Below are 19,668 nucleotides of genomic sequence, written 5' to 3' on the forward strand. Positions count from 1 at the left end.
ACCATCAGTTTTACCCACGTTTGCTTTTAAACAGTCATTACAAGTCTTGAACAGGAAGAAAGCAATCAATGTCTTAATACTTTTTAAAAGTAATAAATCATTTGTGTGTTTTATTTTCAATCAGCTTCTCAGGTTAAATTAGTATTCTTGTAAGAACAGTTTGGGCCATACATGGTGGTTGACACCTGTAATCCCAGCTATTTAGGAGGCCAAGGTGGGAGAATTATTTTGAATCAGGTGTTTGAGACCAGCCGGGGCAATGTGGCAAGACCCCATCTATCAAAAAATACAAAAAACAAAAAAGAAAAGATCAGCTGGGCATGGTGGTATGGACATTTTGTCCCAGTTACTTGGGAGGCTGAGGCAGGAGGATTGCTTGAGCCCACGGAGTCAAGCCTGCAGTGAGTCAGGTTTGTACCACTGTGCTCCATCCTGGGGGAAAGAGCAAAACCCAATAATAACAACAACAACCACCAGTTCTGACATCATGGGTCTCCTAGGGAATCTCAGGGGTCCACCGACCACATTAGGAAAACCACTGGTTTCCTAAATAATCACATAATGTGTTAGTTTGTAAAGCTCATTAAAGACTGCCTTCTTTTAAAATGAAAAGGCAATTAAGTGTGTAGCTCAAACTACTTCAGCAAACATAAAGTATAAGAAAGAAAGATTTGGGAAATCTTAATGGATTCTAAAAAGTTCTAAAATCCTTATTGCCAACAACTACTGCTTCCTAAAATGTTCCTGTGTTCCACTCCACCATGAGGTTAGAGGAGTAAAAATAGACATAGCTTCTTACCATTGCCTGTTAGCGGGAGTGAGTATTTAAAGGCAAGTCTGGCTCATCAATGTAGAAAAGACTTCCCAGTTCAGAACGTGATGTGTTGAAGAAAAAGAGGTCAAGAAACCCTCTGAAGGCCAGGATCCAGGAGAAAAACTGGCAACAACTGTTTTGGTGAACAAATTTTACCAAAGCAAACAAGAAGTATCTCCCTCCACCCTCCATGCCCTACTCCCAGCAGATACTTTACTAAGATATTAACAATTCCTGAATTAATCTCTTAAATGCACTTTCCTCTTTTATAGATATGCAAACAGATCTCTGGCTATTTTTGATGAGCCAATACATCCACTTTCAGTAAGTGTCACTTTCTCTGAGGTTCTGTTTATGTCTTATGAAGTTGTGTTGATTTCATGATGAAGTCAAAATCATCCACCATTAACTCTTCACTAAGTTGTGTCTAATCATCTTATGTAAGGAGTGTTGTAAATTGGTCACACTGGAGTAAGAGCTGACGTACAGCTTTGTTTAATTTGTGCACTAAGGGGAATAAACATACCATCCAAATAACAAAATGTGTCATTTTAAAAGATAAGTTTTTATAGCAGCAAACAATAAGAATATTTGTAAGTAGTCCTAACAAATATGAACGAACTCTGTGAATGGAATTAGAAAACAATTTAAAGTTAAATTTGTTTAAATGCTATCGAAACTTAAAAACTTCCTGTTTCAGGCATATGATAGCCACAGGGCCACCTTAGCACCTATGTTTACACAAAACCAAAAATATTTTAAGATCCTACCGTTTATATTTTTAGAACTAAAAGACATATTATCCCAGCAAGATTATTCTAAGGGACATGTGGGCACCAATTTTAACATCCCCATCGTAAGAGTACTTAAGAAGTTTTCTTGAATGAATATGTATATTGACTTTCTTCTTCTTTCAGCAAGAAAATATTCCAGGGAAATCCTTTGAGGATGATCCCACACGCAACTGCATTTTCAGTTATTTCTGTGCTCTTTCTAAAGTCACAAAACTAACAGCTCCAGTTGCAATCGTAGCATTGGTAAGCTATTTCTTATTTATAAAGCATCTTTAATAACTGGTCTCCTACACAGCGTATGGCCGTGTTTCTAAATAAAAGTTCCTAAAGTTATCATCAGATCTTTTAGGAGAAACCTATGCAAACAAAGTAAATACACATATTAGAGTTTAATCATCGTCATGTTTTAAAATGATGCCATTGCTTTTCTTATCACAGAATAATTGCTGCTGAAAGCAGCAGGAGAGACTTCTGGTTTCTCCCTCAACAGATTCCAATGTAGGTCTAAGCTGAGTTCCAGGCTGTATTTCCCCACAGTTCTGACCTGGAGCTGCTGCTCTGAATGCTTTGTTGTTCCTGTTGACCTCTTGTGCCTGTTCGGGAAATTGCCCAGGAATGTGGAACTACTAAGACTTGGACGTGGGCTTTGCTAGTTAGCCTGCCAAGCCATAGCTGTGTCCTTACCTCTACATGGTTCTCCCAGAATTCCTGTGGTGAGACTCATTCAGAATATAAAGTCCTGTTCAGATGGCTGGGATGGTTTGACCCTCCCCACACTAACCATGTGGTAGAGGAATGTCAACTACATGGCCTGGAGAGAAAGGATACTTAGAGCAGTACCCTCTCCTTCAGCATCCAGCTAGAGCTTAGGGGTGAAGGCCTCCGCTGGGCACCTGCATAGAAACTTCTCCGTGAACACTGGATCAAATGCAGGCCATTTCATGGAACTCCAGCCATTGGGAATGCCCAGCACATGCTGGGGGGAAGCAGGAGTGGTACTTCCAGATGGAGAGAGAGAGAGCTGAGGCAGGAGGGAAAGCTGGATTGGAAGAAGGGGAATTTCACTGTATACAGGCTAAATTTGGTGTGACTGTGAGATAGCAGAGTGACGTGTGCAGTCATTATTTGAATCAACGGAACTGGAACATGAATCTGAGCAGTGCAGTCATCATTTGGATGTATGGGACTGGAGCATGAATCTGAGCTGGAGGTAAGGAATGAAGAGTAAGAATAGCTGCTCAAGGCGAGGCACAATGGCTTACACCTGTCATCCCAGCTCTTTGGGAGACCAAGTCAGGCCATCACCTGAGGTCAGGAGTTCGAGGTCAGCCTGGCCAACACTGTGAAACCCTGTCTCTTCTAAAAAATACAAAAAATTACCTGGGCATGGTGGTGGACACCTGTAATCCCAGCTACTTGGGAGGCTGAGGCAGGAGAATCTTTGGAACCTGGGAGGCAGAGCTTGCAGTGAGCCAAGATTGCACCACTGCCCTCCACCCTGCACAACAACAGCAACACTCTGGGGAAAAAAAGAGAAAAAGAGTAGATGCTCAAATGCAAAGAAACTGTTTAGAATGAAAGTGGACAAGCCGGACATGGTGGGACACACCTATAGTCACAGCTACTCAGGAAAAGGGAAAAAAGAGAAGATGGACAAAAGATAGCTCTATAAAGACCACCAGCATCTGAGGGGCAAGCCCCCAGTAAAGTGCCAGAGTGGGAGGAGGAAGAGCAGGGAAATGTGATAAGAACAAAGGGTTCGCGATAGGAAAGGCTGGGGTCACAGTGCTACAGGCTGCCAAGAAGGTCCCCATTCCATAAACACCCCTGGGATGCCAACCCTGTGTCACTCTTCTAAATGCTGGGGTAGAGAAGAGGACAGGGCGAGCACAGTCTTTGTCTTTATGAGGCATTTGTTTTACTGAGGAAAGCAGTTCTTCTTTTAGGTAATGGCAAATAGCAAAATGATAAAGCACGATTCAGAGAGAGTGATGGGAGGGGCTCGCTGTTTCTGACAGAATGATCAGGAAGAGCCTCTCTAGAGAAGACACATCTGAGCAGTGACCTGACTATAAAGCGAGGATGCTAAGGAATGCTGGCATTATAGGCAGTGGGCTGAGTGCCAAGACTGAGACAGGAACACATTTCACGTGTGTTCAAGGAACAGACAGCAGGGAGCCCGTGTGGTGAGAGAATGAAGGAAAGAATGGTAAAGATGCGGCCGCACAGGCGGAGCCGTCGCTCACAGGGCCCTTTGGCTTGCAGACCAGGGGACCAAGTTGAGGTTTTATTCCAGTTTGAAGCGGGGACTAATGGTAGATCTTGAGCAGGGGAGTGCAGAGTTCTTAATTTAGAGGTTATCCCAAGTGCTTGGGAGAGAGCAGTCCATAGTTGGGAGGGGGGTTGGGGCAGAGAAGAGGACTAAGTAGCAACTACGCTGTTACAGGTGAGCCGTGACACGTGGGGGCACAGAACCTGAAGCAGGCAGCCTGCCAGTGAAGGTAGCCGTGGAGGGATTACACACGGATTGGAGGAGGGTAACTCACATGTAACTATTAGTCTCCAGGACCTGGGCCAATGGCAATTTCCTGGACAAGATTAGGGCCAGGTTGGGGAGTGGAGCCTTGGGGTGAAGGGCTCTGGTTTGCCGGTGTGAAGGCTCCGGGGACCTCAACAAGAGGAGTCTCAGGTGAGTGATGGGGTTGGGGGGGGTGGTTAAGATGAGATGGGAGGCAAGGAGCTGGCACCAGGGCATGACACCTTGAGCAAATGAGAGGATGTCGTGGGGGAGCTGGGGAGAGCAGGATGGGAACAGGCAACACATTTGTATTGGGGAAAATCTCTGGCAGAGAGAGAGAGAAAGTCTTCAAGAAGAGGTGATTTGGGGAACAGTGTTCTGCAAAAGTGGATAGGATCCATCATGCTGGTAGAAGAGTCAATGTTAAAAGAGAAACTTTCTCACTGACCCAGGAGGGCAAGTGGTATCGATGAGTGTCAGCGGGTCACTGGCTTACCAGTAAAGGTGACAGGAAGTTGAGGGCTTGCCAGTGCTGTTTCAGTGCTCTCTCATGAGTCCTGTGGAGTTGAACACTAGGAGGGAGGGTTATTCCTTGGAAAACCGACAGTGCAGGGTTTTAGAGAAAGGGAGCAGGATCTCTCATAAGAACATGTCATGTTCAAGGGCCATGTGATTTGGAAAACACAGTTGACTTTGGAGAACATTGCCAGATCTGAGCCACCAATCTGATAATGTTCATACAATAAATGAACTCTCTTAAAATAAACTGTTTTTCTTTCACCTTTATTCAAAGACCTCAAGTAGCATAGAGTCATACTCTTCTAAAGAGCACCCTCTGAGGTAGCAACATCTCACAGCTTACCTCTGTAACCTTCCCTCTGCTGGTCCTTCTGCTAGTTCTTTATAGGATAGAGATTGGACAGATAGACAATCATTTCTGAGATTATCTCACAAACTGCTTGGCAGGTTTACAGCCACCCCAAGGATAGAGAGGCTGGCAGCTCTCTCTGCCTTCAAACCACCAGAATTGACTGAATGCAGATACTGGAGTACAAGAAATAAGTTTTTGTGAAGTGATTGTGGAGACATGGAAAGTAGGGGCTGTGAGCAGGACCCTCCATTCCTTCACATGCGTTCCTCATCAAGGCGCTGAATACAGGGACTGTTTCTCAGCAACAGAGACCTGCCCTTGTCATGCTGTCTGCCCTGCAGCACTGGGAGGCACGCTTGACCTGCAGTTCCTAAGCCTGTGTCCCAAAAGCGGGTGAGTTGTTGTGAAAAGGAGAAGACAGCAGTGTTCTCAGTATGACTTGGGTTCTACACGTTCTAGCATGGCACACCTGTAAAATTCCTATCTACCTGCCAGCCAGGTGTGACGCTGCACGCGGATGGCACTGTAGTGTTTCCTGAACAACCTTAATCTGCACCAGGCCTGTGTTTGTGCTGCCTTTCATGAGTGTGAAGGTGCTGAGGGTGCCTTTCTTCATGCTCACATCCCTGTGAATGAAATTGGCATGAAAATTTCTGTGGGCAGAGTATGCTGCAGAAGTATCTGACTATGACGGGGACTGGGCCTCTTGCTTTGTCTGAGCAAACTCTCTGCAGAACATGAGAATAAAAGGCACTTAACGTTCTGGCCAAAACCAGAAGTCTTTCATTCTTAAATGTTATCACCACACTGAAACAGAACTGAAATCAAAGACAAGTGCTCTCTTTGGCAGGTGTACATTGAACGCCTTTTAACTAATGCTAGCATCGATCTTTGTCCTACTAATTGGAAACAAGTTGTCCTCGGAGCCACGCTTCTGGCCTCCAAGTTTTGGGGAAATCGTCGTCACTGGAGTGCGGATGACAGCCAGAATCCCAAGGATGTTGCAGTTGAGACAATGTCAGTTTCTAAGGTTTTGGCAAACTTTGTCATCATTTTCCATGCCTCATTTGCTCTCCAAGTTATCAGTGTAAGATATATCTTTATAGGTTTTCTTGTGCAGATAAAGGAAGTAGGCATAAGACCACAGACTTCAATCTATCCAGCTTTAGTATAACAGTTTATATTTTCCAGCATTAATAGGTAAGTCTTGATCTGTTATTGTTGTAATAACTGGCTGATAAACTGAAGTGTTTTTCTGATTGTTTTTTGGCAAACCTCTTACAAGTGTGCTGTCAGAATGACACAGTGCAGTAAATATCTTTATAGCTTTTTAGAAGCCACCTGCCAGTTTCAGTCCCCTTTGAAGGGGTAAACATCAGGCCTTTGAAATAACTGGCCACTTTTCAGGTTTTAAGGCCTCTGGACTATGCAGAACTTACAGCTTTAACCTAAGTCACCCATTGTGTATTTGCTTTGGCGGGTGCTTGTCTCCCCCTTTAATCTGAAGATCTGCTTTTATAGGAACCTTGAGATATGATGTTAAATAGCTACAGATTTCTCTGCCCTGGCTCCTCCCCATTAACATTGCATGTGTTTGGAAATTGGTCTGATGAGTTAGAAGCTTGCACGTTCACCTCCCGCAGTGTGAGAAGCATTTCTGGGGCTTCACACCATGCTCACCACACTCACAGGCTCCCTGGGTACTCAGACATTCACAGAAGCAGGCTCGGGCCAGTAGTTGTTTATGAGAGTGCAGGAGCTGTGCAGGGTCATGTAGTTCCTCCCAGATGCACCAACATGGCACTGCAACACAGCTTCCCCAGGGTTCCCTTCCCATTTGGCCTTATGACTGCTGTGAAGTGAAGGGCCCTGAAGCAGGCAGGCAGGGTGAGCAAGGGGGCATTTCCAGCAGAGCTGCCCTGGGTGCCCGCTGGACAGTGAGGACAGCTGTGTCGGCCGCATCTGGTGCAAGACAAGGGAGCAGCTCTTGTTTACGATGACCGGCAGAAAAGACAATGCCAGGCAGTGGCACAAGTTAGTTTTGTGATCCATCTTTGCCCGTGACTCCACAGAGGAGGACTGCTATTCAGAATCACCTCAGTGTATGGCTGCAATTGAAGATACAGTTTATATTGTAGATACACTGCAGTGTGTATATATCTACATTCAATCACTTGTGCACAGGAGTTCAGACCTGCTAGGTAACACAGTGAAGCCTGTCCGTACAAAAAATTTTTTTAAAAATTAGCCAAGTGTGTTGGCAGGTTCTGTAGTAGTCCCAGCTACTTGGGAGTCTGACGTGGAAGAATTGCCTGAGCCTGGTAACTTTAGGCTGTAGTGAGCTGTGATCACGTGACTGCACTTCAGTCCTGGGTGAGGGAACCAGACTCTCTCTAAGAAACAAACAAACAAACATTTTTGTCACCACTTTGCTAATAGTATAAACCAAGTGATAATTGTGATATTTGGGGTAGCCATTTTAGCAAAGAGTATAACAGCAAATGAATTTGAAACAAATGGAAGTACTTTGAAAGCTGCAAATGCTAAAGGGAGTTTAATCATAGTCATCCACTGCAAACTGTTCCCTAAAAGGAAGCACGATTTGTGACTGCCTGATTTCTCCTTCTCTGCTGCCTAGCCAGAGCTGATTTATCAGTACAGGATAATTGCAATAGAGAAAGTGTTGAATTCATGCAGAGATAGCTGTACAGGAGACCAGAGTTTGACTATTACTGAAATTAGTCTCTCTGAAAACTCTGGGATGGTTTTTTAAAAGAATAATTTGGTGGGTGGGTGTCAGAAAGTGGGGAGTGCTGACAGATCAGGTCAGCGATGAAATCATAGGGCAACGTTGAAGCTGTCCTCCTGCATTGAGTTGGCTGCTGGGTTGGGGCCAAAAAACCGGATGAGCCACGTTGATTTGTTAGGGTGGTGTCACCTGATCCCAGTACAACGTCTGCAAAATATCTCAAGCACTGATTTTAGGTTTTACAATAGTGAAGTTATTCCCAGGATCAATATGGGCAGGTTCAAATTCTTGCAGCCTTCAGCCTCATGACTCCTAAGCCACAATTTCTAATCTTGTGGCTAATTTATTCGTTGTGGAAAGGTCATCTATCTAGTTCCCAGGTGGGAAAGGGGTTTGTTTTGGGAAAGGGTTGTTACCATCTTTGGTTTCAAAGTTAAACTACAAACTACATTCCTTCCAAAGTTAGATTGGCCTCTGTGTAGGAAAGAACAAGGACAGCTTGGAGGTTAGAAGTGAGATGAAGTCACATCAATCCTCTTTCACTGTCATCATTTTCTCAGTTACAATTTTTGCAAAGTTGGTTCCACATTTGTAATCATGAACACTTAGTTCTGCCATTTTGGCAGCTGAATTGTTCTCAAAACCTGCAGCTAAGCTGCCTGGGGCTCTGATTTCCAGTCACAAGATCAGAGAGCATGCAGGGATAAGTGCAGGTTTCCACAGAAGTGAGCTCCAGAAGCAGTGGAGGCAGAGGTCAGCCCCAAGAAGACAGGTTCCAAACAGAGCTGTTTGTGTGTGAACGGAGAAACACCGGGAGATGTGGTCTGAACAGGCTGTTTCTGTTTATGATCTTGGGAAGCTGAAAAGCATTACGTCCAAACATTTAATAGACATGTGTCTCACCCTACTGCTCTTGACTATTTCCAATGATCCCATTTTGAGTGTCAGTTTAACAGATAAAGAACTGCTGTCCATCAGATTTTTCTTAAAACGTTCCAACATCGATGTGTCTCCGCATAATATATATCCTTTCTAGAGAGTTAAACCGAGTAGCCACTATGCAGAAATGCTGTGTTGTAAAGGGTATGCTGTTCAGTCAACTAGCTGTTTAAAAAACCAGAAATCGGCCAGGCGCGGTGGCTCAAGCCCGTAAAACCAGCACTATTGGAGGCCGAGGCGGGTGGATCACGAGGTCAAGAGATCGAGATCATCCTGGTCAACAAGGGGAAACCCCGTCTCTACTAAAAATACAAAAAATTAGCTGGGCATGGTGACGCGTGCCTGTGATCCCAGCTAATCAGGAGGCTGAGGCAGGAGAATTGCCTGAAACCGGGACGCGGAAGTTGCAGTGAGCTGATTGCGCCATTGCACTCCAGCCTGGGTAACAAGAGCGAAACTCCATATAAAAAGAAAAAAAAAAAAAAAAATCTTAGAAGATGAATCTGCTGTTCACAGAATTCTTTTCTTCAGTGATTAAACCTCTATGAATAGCTACGTTAATTCTGGGAAGTGCCATTAATTTCTGTAGTAAGTCACGTCCTGATTACCTGTCTATTCAAATATTGTTTCATTTACATTTCTATAGACCTATGGATACGTGAACAGGATATTAATTTTAGAAGGAGGTTCAGTTGAATTTTACATTCAGCAAATGAGATCCCCACATCTTGACTTAGAGTCTAACTGCCCTCCACTTTCAAGCATTTGCTTACTTGGCCAATGGGTAAAAGGTTAAAACGTTCAAACCAAGAAACCAAATGTATTTTTCAGATATTGATCATTTTTAAGCAATTAACTCATTACAGGGCTTACTCTGAAAGCAGTCAGAATGACTCTAACTGTGTACCTATTAATTTAGCTTTGGTGAGGGCAGCTGGATGACCGTGAGGCAGAGGACGGCTCCCAGTGCTTTCCTCTCCCATTGCATCCAACTCCCCCACATTCTGTTCTGTCCAGGGGTGACAGATGCCGAGTTCTTCAGGGTTGCATTCCCAACTCAAGAGCAACACTGCATGTGTTATGGCCAGGGCCCTACTATAAATCACATTATAAAATTAGTTTAGCCAAAATGACTCTCCTTGACTTTTCTGCCTTTCAAATTGTAAATGTTGTTCTTCCCCAGTCTCTTCATAATATTAAGGTGAGCAGAAACTTGCATTATGCCTCCTTGACACAGCCGAGTGTGCTGGAGCAGAGGGAAGGGGATTCTTTTTGCCATAAATGTATCTTGCTTATGTATTTATTTGGGATCAATTCTCCTTGTAGCCTTACAGTTTTTCCTCCTCCGAGGTAATAGGGTGGCTCTCCATGGATCCCCTTGATGCCATGGTGATGCACCCCATCTTCCTGTTGGTGCTTCTCTACTTCAGCAAGTCCCTTCCTGTTATTGTCCTGGGAAATATGCCTGGAGCTCCTTCAGAGCTAATAAATGGTACCCATCATTCCTGTCATCTCATCACTATTGTGGGGTTTGTGAGTGAGCTTGGAGTCTGAGTTGTGCAGCTGCCCTAAGGGAACTGTGAAGAATAAGCCCCGAGGCAGCAGCAGGAGTGCAGAAGAGGCTTCCACCTCTCCCTCATCCCAAACTTGGGCTGCTGGGATGCAGAGGAGACCCCAAGCAGCTGTGCCTTGTTTGGACATTAGTGTAAGGACCCAACCACTCAGCCTTTATTTGTTTCAAAACAGAACTTTGAGCATCCTAGTAGCTCAGAATATTTTTAAAGATAACCCACTTGACTAAAATTGCCCTGTGTTCGCTTTATTGTGTTTCTCCTCCCACAGGAGTAAGATGGAGAAGAGTTTTTTGGAGCTACTTGAGTTTAATATTCATGTGTCTGCCAGTGTTTATACAAAATATTACTTTGACCTGCGTGCCTTGGCATACGACCATGACCTGTGTTTTCTATTTAGTTTTCTTCGCAAAGATAAAGCAGAGAGATTGAAGGTAAGGCTGTGAAGTCACTTAGTGGAGTTTCCCATTGGCCGCAAAAGCCAACATCTGTGACAAAATCATATTAAGTAGTGATTAGGAAAATGAAAGCCTTAAAATTAACAGACCAAAGTGCTTACTTTTTTGGCATCATATTTCAAGTCTTTTATGCATTATACAAGAATCATCATTATTATTATTATTATTATTATTATTATTTTAGGAGAAGGAGTTTCGCTCTTGTTGCCCAGGCTGGAGTGCAATGGTGCGATCTCAGCTCATTGCAACCTCTGCATCCTGGGTCCAAGCGATTCCCCTACTTTGCCTCCTTAGTAGCTGGGATTATGTGCAGGCACCATCATGCCCGTATATTTTGTATTCTCATTAGAGACAGGATTTCTCCATGTTGGTCAGGCAGGTCTCGATCCCTGACCTCAGCTGATCTGTCCACCTTGGGCTCACAAAGTGCTGGGATTACAGGGATGAGCCACTGTACTCGGCCATGGATCTGTATTTTAAAACGTTATTGATATTCTCACTGCTTTGACCATAATTCAGAATATTTTTAGTTAAATTTAATCTGTTCTTAATGGGTTTTTTATTTTCTACCTGTTCACATAGCATACATGAATAAATGCAGTTGTATTCCTAATTATATGTAAATAGACAATACACTTACTGCTCTTGACTGTCTTTTACTTAAGCAATTGCAATTTCGTGTCCTTGTCTATTCTGTATATCTCGGTGCAGTCCCAGGAGTTTATCAGACAAAGCAGTAGTGGCTGACAGACTTGTGCTTAGACTGTATAAGGTGACAGTGTTTCAAGTACTAGGTGTAGGAACGACATGAGTTTCAGTGAAAATGGCTTCATGGGACAATGTAAGATTTGTGGCTTATGACTCTTGGTGAGTATACAGGAAAATTCCAACTGACACAGACACATTTAAAATAGGCACTGTCTCTGGTGTCTCGGTGGTACTTTGGAATAATACATTTCTCTACCACAATGTGTAAGTAAAGTAGCACCTTGTGGTGCTTCCATCATTAGGCTTCTTGGGTGTTCTCAAGCAGCCCTGCATGCACCTGCCTCATTAAAATCTGCTTGGAGTGTGTAGTAACTACTAAGGATTCGGTAGAATTTGAATCACTGAGTAAGTTGATTGTTTGGCACAAGTGTATGTTGATTATGCTGAAGGAACAAGTGCACAGGTAACAGATAATATTGTTACAAGCTTGTCACAATACTCTGAAAATCTTTTGGAGCCCTATTTTATTTTTTATGTGACAGTATCACCAAGCAATGAGCCCAATTTTCAACCTATAAAGTAAGTTTGTCTTGCCTCTGGCAATCTTTTCATAGCTCTTAAAGGAGACTACCTTAGTGAATGGACAGGGAATTGCATCCTCAGAACCTGGCACTGTAAAACTCAGCCAAAGCAGCTACAAGGGAACCCTCCAAAGGAATCTGTATGTGTGGCTTCTCATCAATGATGCCTTTTTAAAAATGTTGCAGCCTTTTTAAAAATTGTACCCATTTTCTCTTTAATTGACTTTCCTAGGCTATGTCACCGCCATGTGAATACAAAGACTTGCACAAAGATGTCGCCACTGTGAGAAGGGCCGCCAGCATGGATTTCATCGCTATTCGGCATACTAATGCCATCTTACCTTAAAGACAGAAATTACCATTATAAGATCCTGGACTCGTCAACTGTAAAGACTACAAAATAGCACTTCTATTGCTGAAAAAGTCCAGGAAAATTAGGATCTTCTTTTTTTATGTTTTTTTTTTAAATTTTTTCTTGTTGTCGTTGTTGCTATTGTTGATTTTGTTGTTGTTGATTAGGATTTTCATAGAGCACAGATTTCTTCAGATAACCACACTGTGAAGCTGGGTGATGGTGGCATGAAGAGTGGGTGCCAGGTGCTACCTGCCCTTCTTGTTCCACTGAGTCCAGATGGCATTCCTAGGGCACTACCTTCTTGAACAACTCTTGGGGAAGACTACTGTCACATGGACACACCACATCCCAGTGCAGAGTCAACAGTCACCCACAGTCCCAAGCAGGTGACAATCTGAACTGAGCTGGAATTCAAAAAACTATAGAATTGGCCCCAGATTTGTGAGAGTGCCTGGGTTTGGATCTCTGTCCACAGAGGCACTGAATGCACGATGGCCCGAAACAACAAGTGTGGGAAGATAGAATGCATGGGGACAAGGCTGTCATTACTCCAAGTTCCATGGGGGCTCAGGCCTGTTCATCTCGTCTTTGAAGGGAATCTGTATATGTGAAATGAGGCTCCCACCTCATGGTAATAAAGGGAGAGATGAAATCAGCTCATCTTCCCCCAGGCCCATACTGGTCATACCAAAACACAGAGTCTTGCTGTGTTGCCAGGCTGGAGCACAGTGGCGAGATCTCCAGTCTCTGCAACCTCTACCTCTCGGGTTCAAATGACTCTCCTGCCTCAGCCTCCCAAGTAGCTTGGACTACTGGCATGAACCACCAACCCAGCTAATTTATATATTCTTAGTAGAGACAGGGTTTCATCATGGTGGCCAGGACAGTTTTGATCCCTTGACCTCGTGATCTGCCTGCCTCAGCCTCCCAAACTGCTGGGATTACAGGTGGGAGTCACTGTGCCCGGCCTCTTGCATTTACGTTCACAATAAAGTGGTTTGGAATATCCCACTGTTGATTTGTGATTTCCTCCTCCAAACATAGTCTGTGGCTCTGTATACATAACTGAAAATTTTCATGTATCAAAATTTTGTGTCTGAAGATGAAATATTAAATGAAACATGTTAAAACGTTTCATGCAAAGCCTTCGGTGCTTGTAGCGTCTACTCTTTGGTGAATACACAAATTCATCTATTTTAAATATTAACATTTGTATTAGATGTGATAATGATATTTTCTTTCTCAGCTTCACTTGTTAGATAGTTACGTATGTTCTTTCATAATTAATGATATTGTATCTGATATTTGATGTAAAAAACTCCTAGAATATTTGGAATTGATACTTGAAATTAAACAGCAAAATGAAAACTCCTGAAACCTAGTGATAATGTACTTATGATGGGTTTATTATCTATGATCTCTTTCATTGTTAATTTTTAAAGTTTCCGTGGAAAACTGTACTAAGAACTTAAAATTGTCTATAAAACTCTTCGTGCCCTGCGCTTTAGCTCCAATGCATAATGAATAAAGGAAAATGGATTTTCCTTCAGGAATTCTGCTGGACTCTTCCTTTCTTTTCCCTTTAACCTGGGGGCAGCGTCTTCAGTTCAATGGGGTGAGGTGACCATGAATGGCGTCCCTAGAACTGCCGCTGGGAGGAGTGTGTATGTGCAGATGGGTTTCGTGGCCACGTTTCTTCCTCGGGTGTTTCTGGTTCTGATGGTAGCTTTGAGGATGGTTTCTGAGGATCCTCTCCAGAGGATTCCTCCACCTTTGGTATCTCCCTTGGGGGAAGGCCCGAGAATATCTGGAGAGGGATTCCTAGGGTCACCCCTGTGTGACAGAGGTGCCTTGTGCGGGTCCAGAAAGCCGCGTTTTAGGGGCAGTGGAGCCTCATCTCCCCTGTAGGGTGGGCGGGATGTCTGAGGGAGTGCTGGAGGAAAGCCCTGTGTGTCGGGGTCGCTGTGCAGTCTCAGTACAGCCCTAGACCTGGGGAAGTCATGATGGAGACACAGAGGTGCTTGGGGCAGGGAAGGGGGTGGCCTAGGCAGTCACCAAGGTGTGAAAGCATCGCTGATGCCAGGAGGCAGTTTTGGGAGGGGTCTTTGGAGGAGAATAATTGTGGAGTCTCCACAGGCGGGGAACGTGTGAGGGTGCTCCAAGGCTGGAGGTCAATGCGGGGGTAGGTGGAAATAACCTAGGGAAGCTCTCAGGAGAATAATGGGCCCCACAAGGGTTGGGGTGGAAGGAAGGGGCCTAAACAGGTCCTGTCTTGCAGGGTCCTTGTGCAGGGTGTCTGAGAGATGGATCTCTGGGGCTCCTGAGGTCACCGATACCCTCAGTGCGGTGTTTTCCAGGGTCAGACCTTTCCAGGTCCTGGAGCAAGGAAATGAAACTGGCTTCTTCCTCCCCACCACCTGGTTGCTGCTTGGCAAACAACCTTCGGGAAGTGCCATGGCTCCTGGCATTCCCTGACAGGCCACAGAAGCGGCTCAGGGCTGGGCTCAGATCAAGGGGTCCTCTTAGATATTTATATTTGATGTTGAAAGTGACATGGGAATAAAGGCTTCATCTGCGCTTTTGTTTCTAGTCTCAAACTCCATTTTGCTGTGTGATCTTCAGCAACATTTCCCTCTTGGGGCCTCATATTTCCTATATATTTTGTGGGAAATCTGGAGTTTGGAACATGAGTTTCCTGTCTCAGGACTCAGTCTAACATCTATAAATGGCTGATAGGACATGAACCAGACTTATTTATTTATTTATTTATTTAGAGATAAAGTTTAGCTCTTGTTCCGTTGCCCAGGCTGGAGTGCAGTTATTTATTTATTTATTTATTTAGAGATGAAGTTTAGCTCTTGTTCCCTTGCCCAGGCTGTAGTGCAGTGGCAGGATCTCAGCTCACTGCAACCTCCATCTGCCGGGTTCAATAGATTCTCCTGCCTCAGCCTCCCAAGTAGCTGAGATTACAAGCACATGCCACCACCGTCCAGTTATTTTTTATCTTTATTTTTATTTTTTGTATTTTTAGTAAACACGGGTTTCACCATGTTGGCCAGGCTGGTCTCAAACTCCTGACCTCAGGTGATCCACCCACCTCAGTCTCCCAAAGTGCTGGGATTACAGACATGAGCCACCACTGCCAACGAGGGCATGAACCAGATCCATGACACTCAAAATGTGCTCCACTAGCCAGCACTCACCTCACCTGGGAGCTTATTAAAAATACAGAAGAATCAGGTGAGGTGGCTCACCCTTGCAATCCCAGCACTTTGGGAGGCCAAGGTGGCCGAATCACTTGCGGTCAGGAGTTCAACACCAGCCTAGCCACATGGAGAAATCCCATCTCTACTAAAAATATAAAAAAATCTTAGCCAGGTATGAGGGCCGGCGCCTGTAATCCCAGCTACTGAAGAGGCTGAGGCAGCAGAATCTCTTGAACTCGGGAGGGAGCCACAGAGTGAGACTCCACCTCAAATCAATAAATAAATATTTTTAAAAATTAAAAATAGCAAAAAAATAAGAAAAATAAATAAAAAATAGCTTTCTTGTCGTGGCCTGCACACTGTTGGCTTGTGGGTCTCTGAGACCTGAAAATTGAGCGTTTTCACACCCCAGGGGCTTCCTCTGGCAGCTCTGCAGCTGTCACCATGCCACAGAATGAATATATTGAATTACACTGGTAACGCTATGGATACCGGTTGGATGACCATGAGAAAAGGAGAAAGAAGGAAAGTCCTGAGGCTCATGAACGTTCAAAGAAGGCAAAGAAAATGATTGGTCTGAAAGCTAAGCTTTACCATAAACAGTGCCGTGCTGAGAAAATACAAATTAAAAAGACTATCAAGATGCAAGAAAAGAGAAACACCAAACAGAAGAATGATGAAAAGACTCCACAGGGAGCAGTATCTGCCTATCTGCTGGACAGAGCGGGGCAACCTCAAGCTAAAGCACTTTCCAGTACGATTAAACAGAAACGAAAAGAGAAGGAGGGAAAATGGGAAGTCCCTCTGCCTAAAGTATGTGCTCAGGGAGAAACAGAAGCATTGAAAGTTATTCGAGGGCCAGGCATGGTGGCTCAGGCCTGTAATCCCAGCACTTTGGGAGGCCACGTGGGTGGATCTAAAGTTCAGGAGTTCAAGACCAGACTGGCCAACATGGTGAAACCCCATCTCTCCTAAAAATACAAAAATTAGCTGGGTGTGGTGGCAGGCACCTGTAATCCCAACTACTTGGAAGGCTAGGCAGAGAAGTGCTTGAACGCGGGAAGCGGAGGTCGCAGTGAGCCAAGATGGTGCCACTGCACTTCAGACTGGGTGACAGAGCAAGACTCTGTCTCAAAAAAAAATAAAAATTAAGGAAAGAAACAGTGGGATTATCCTGGGAGTACAATGGAAAGAAACTCTAATACCACAGCTATACAGCAGACCTAAAAGCAATCAGTCTTCATTAGACGTCAAAGAACTCTATGAAAACTATTTTAAAGACAAATGTAGATACCATAAACTATGTGGTTTAAAACTTAAAAGTACAAGCTCTGACATAAAGCAATGCATGTTTTTAAACAAAAGGCAAAAATAACCCACAACAATCAACTATATAAAAGCCATGTTCCACAAAGGAACATATAGCACTTTTACACAATTAGCATGTAAGAAATGATGCATGATGATTGCTTTTCTTCTTATAATTTTTGTATTTTTAGTATAGATAAGCTTTCACCATGTTGGCCGGGTTGGTCCTGAACTCCTGACCTCAAGTGATCCACCTGCCTCAGCCTCTCAAAGTCCTAGGATTACAGGTGTGAGTCACCACACCTGGCTGGCAAGTAAAGAACAAGCTTTCTGAGTAACACAAGCAAACCTCCCACAGTTAATTCAGAGTTGAGGACCACTTACACTACCGAATTCACGCTCAATCACTTTAGATTCATGAAAGGTACAGGTGATAATCATGTCTCCTTTTTTTTTCCTTAACTAAAATCGAACCTGTCATTTATGAACTTCTTTTCTTATCAGCCTTTGCCTATTAACTTATATTAAAGAATAATCTGGGCTACGCACAGTGCCTCACGCTTGTAATCCCAGCACTTTGGAAGACCGAACAGGGGTGGATCACGAGGTTGGGAGTTTGCGACCAGCCTGATCAACATGATGAAACTCCGTTTCTACTAAAAATACAAAAAATTAGCAGGGCATGGTGGCGCGTGCCTGTAATCCCAGCTACTCAGGAGGCTGGGGCAGGAGAATTGCTTGAACCCGGGAGGCCGGGGTTGCAGTGAGCCAAGGTCACGCCACTGCACTACAGCCTGGGCGACAGAGTGAGACTCCGTCTCAAGAAAATAAAAAAGAACAATTTGAAAACTAAGATTTCTTTCCCTTTTTTCTTGTTTCCTTCTCCCAAAAAAAATGGGGAGGTTGTTATTTGACTATACTTACCAAAACCTTATATTCACTGAAAATTATAAGTTAAAATACTAATAAGCAATCATAATTTCCTATTGTCTCAACTATTTTTTCTTACCTTTAAAGGAACTCTACATTTTAAATATTATTAAATTTTAAATTATACATTTTATGAACTAGCATGTCATTTAGAAATTCACTTTCGCTTTTATAGTTTTTATTATTAAAAATATATTTTTCAAATTTTTTATTTTTCTAAATTTTTAGTAGAGATGGGGTTTCACCATGTTGGCCAGGCTGGCCCTGAACTCCTGACCTAAAGTGATCCACCTGCCTCAGCCTGTCAAAGTGCTGGGATTACAGGCATGAGTCACCACGCCTGGTGACTGGCGAGGTCACTGCTCACTGCAGCCTCCACTTCCCAGGCTCAAGCAGTCTTCCCACCTCAGCATCCCAAGCAGACGGGACAACAGGCACGCACCACTGAGGCAGCAAAACAGGATCTGGAGGCGGGGAACATAAAGTCGATCTCACACTTGGGCTGTAACAGGAAATATCCTCTCCACAGAGAACAGGTCAAGTAAATGGCTCTGTAACCTTACCGTTTCTCTGAAAACATGGGCGATGTCTCCACTTGCCCGGGGTGCATTCCAAGGGAGTTCTGCCATATTCCGCGAGGAACTGGGGTCCGATCTAAACTTTTCATGGGAAAAGTACTGCGGTCGTGGGATGAAGTTACGTAGGAGTAAGGGGGAAAACCACGTCGCCGAAGTGACCGGTGAAACTGTCCTACAGCCCCTGGTCCGTGCGGCTCGGGCCGGGAATCTGCGGCGCAGGTGGCGGCTCCTGGTGCTGCAGCGGGGTCGGGGCGGCGGCCGAGGCGGCGGAGGCGGAGGCCGAGGTGATGCGCAGCCGCTGGAAACCGCTGGAAGCCGCTGGGCGGGAGGCAGGGCACCTCCAGGCCGGCCGCCAGCTTGGCCTTGTAGGCGCCGGTCCGGCGCTCGCGATGCACGAGCAGCTGCGGCTGGCCGCGGCGGAAGTGCGGGCTGCGGAAGTGGTGGAGGGGCCGGTCCCGCTGTCCCACCGCCCCCCGGCCCCGGCCCCGACCCGGCCTCGGCCCGCCCTGCACCACCTTGTGGAAGCCGGAGACGTTGAGCTGGCGGACGAAGCTGGTGAAGTTGGTGGTTTTGAAGAGCCCGGGCTCGGCCCCGGCCCCGCGGCCCCGCCGCCGCCCCGCGGCCCGGGCGGGCTGAGCAGCTCCACCTCGAAGAGCGGCTGGTGGATGAGCAGCCCCTCGCCGCGGCCGTCCCAGCGGGTGGACCGTTACCACGGGCTGTTCACCAGACGCCACCGTTCGGCGGGGAAGTTGTTGGGCTTGATGGGGATGGAGAGCGGCGCCTCCTGCATCGCCCCGCCCGGCCCGGACCTCGCGCCCACCCACCCAGCCTACCTCTCCCTCCCCGTGCTCGATTCCCGCCCCCGACCCCCGCCGCGGCCTTCGCCTCGCCCTGTGGGCTCCTGCCTGCCCGGCCGCCGCGGACCCCATGAATGTCTTTTGACAAGTGTCCGTTCTTGTCTTTTGTCCATTTTTTAATGGAGTTGTTTGTTTTCTGATTAAAATTGTGTTAATTTCTTTATAGATTCTGGATGACACTTTTGTCAGGTGCATCGTTTGTAAAATTTTTCTCCCATTCTGCAGGTTGTCTGCTTACTCTGTTGACAGTTTCTTTTGCTGAGCACAATCTCTTTAGCTTCCTTAGGTCCCATGCGTCTATGTTTTCGTTGCGATAGCTTTTGGAGACTTAGTCTGGAAAAATTTGCTATGGTTTATGTCCAGAATGGTATGTCCTGGAGGGTTTTTGTTTAGGATATTCATAGTTTTAGATTTTGTAATGTAGGTCCTTA

At 45.1% G+C, this 19,668-nt stretch overlaps 2 protein-coding genes across 2 annotated transcripts in view; both read right to left on the bottom strand.

Annotated features, from left to right (window-relative positions):
* LOC141581415 (uncharacterized) overlaps window positions 1–19,668 on the bottom strand; it is a 578,148-nt gene that overhangs the window by 271,117 nt on the left and 287,363 nt on the right. The window lies entirely within an intron of this gene.
* On the bottom strand, window positions 3,082–19,309 carry LOC141581714 (uncharacterized). Its single transcript, XM_074387980.1, has 2 exons — window positions 18,366–19,309; window positions 3,082–7,390 (listed from the first exon to the last, which is right to left on the bottom strand). The coding sequence occupies exons 1-2, from the start codon at window positions 19,307–19,309 to the stop codon at window positions 7,195–7,197; spliced, it is 1,140 nt and encodes a 379-aa protein (XP_074244081.1). The 3' UTR covers window positions 3,082–7,194.

This window comes from Saimiri boliviensis, chromosome 1 (genome assembly GCF_048565385.1).
Source record: "Saimiri boliviensis isolate mSaiBol1 chromosome 1, mSaiBol1.pri, whole genome shotgun sequence".
NCBI lineage: Eukaryota > Metazoa > Chordata > Mammalia > Primates > Cebidae > Saimiri > Saimiri boliviensis.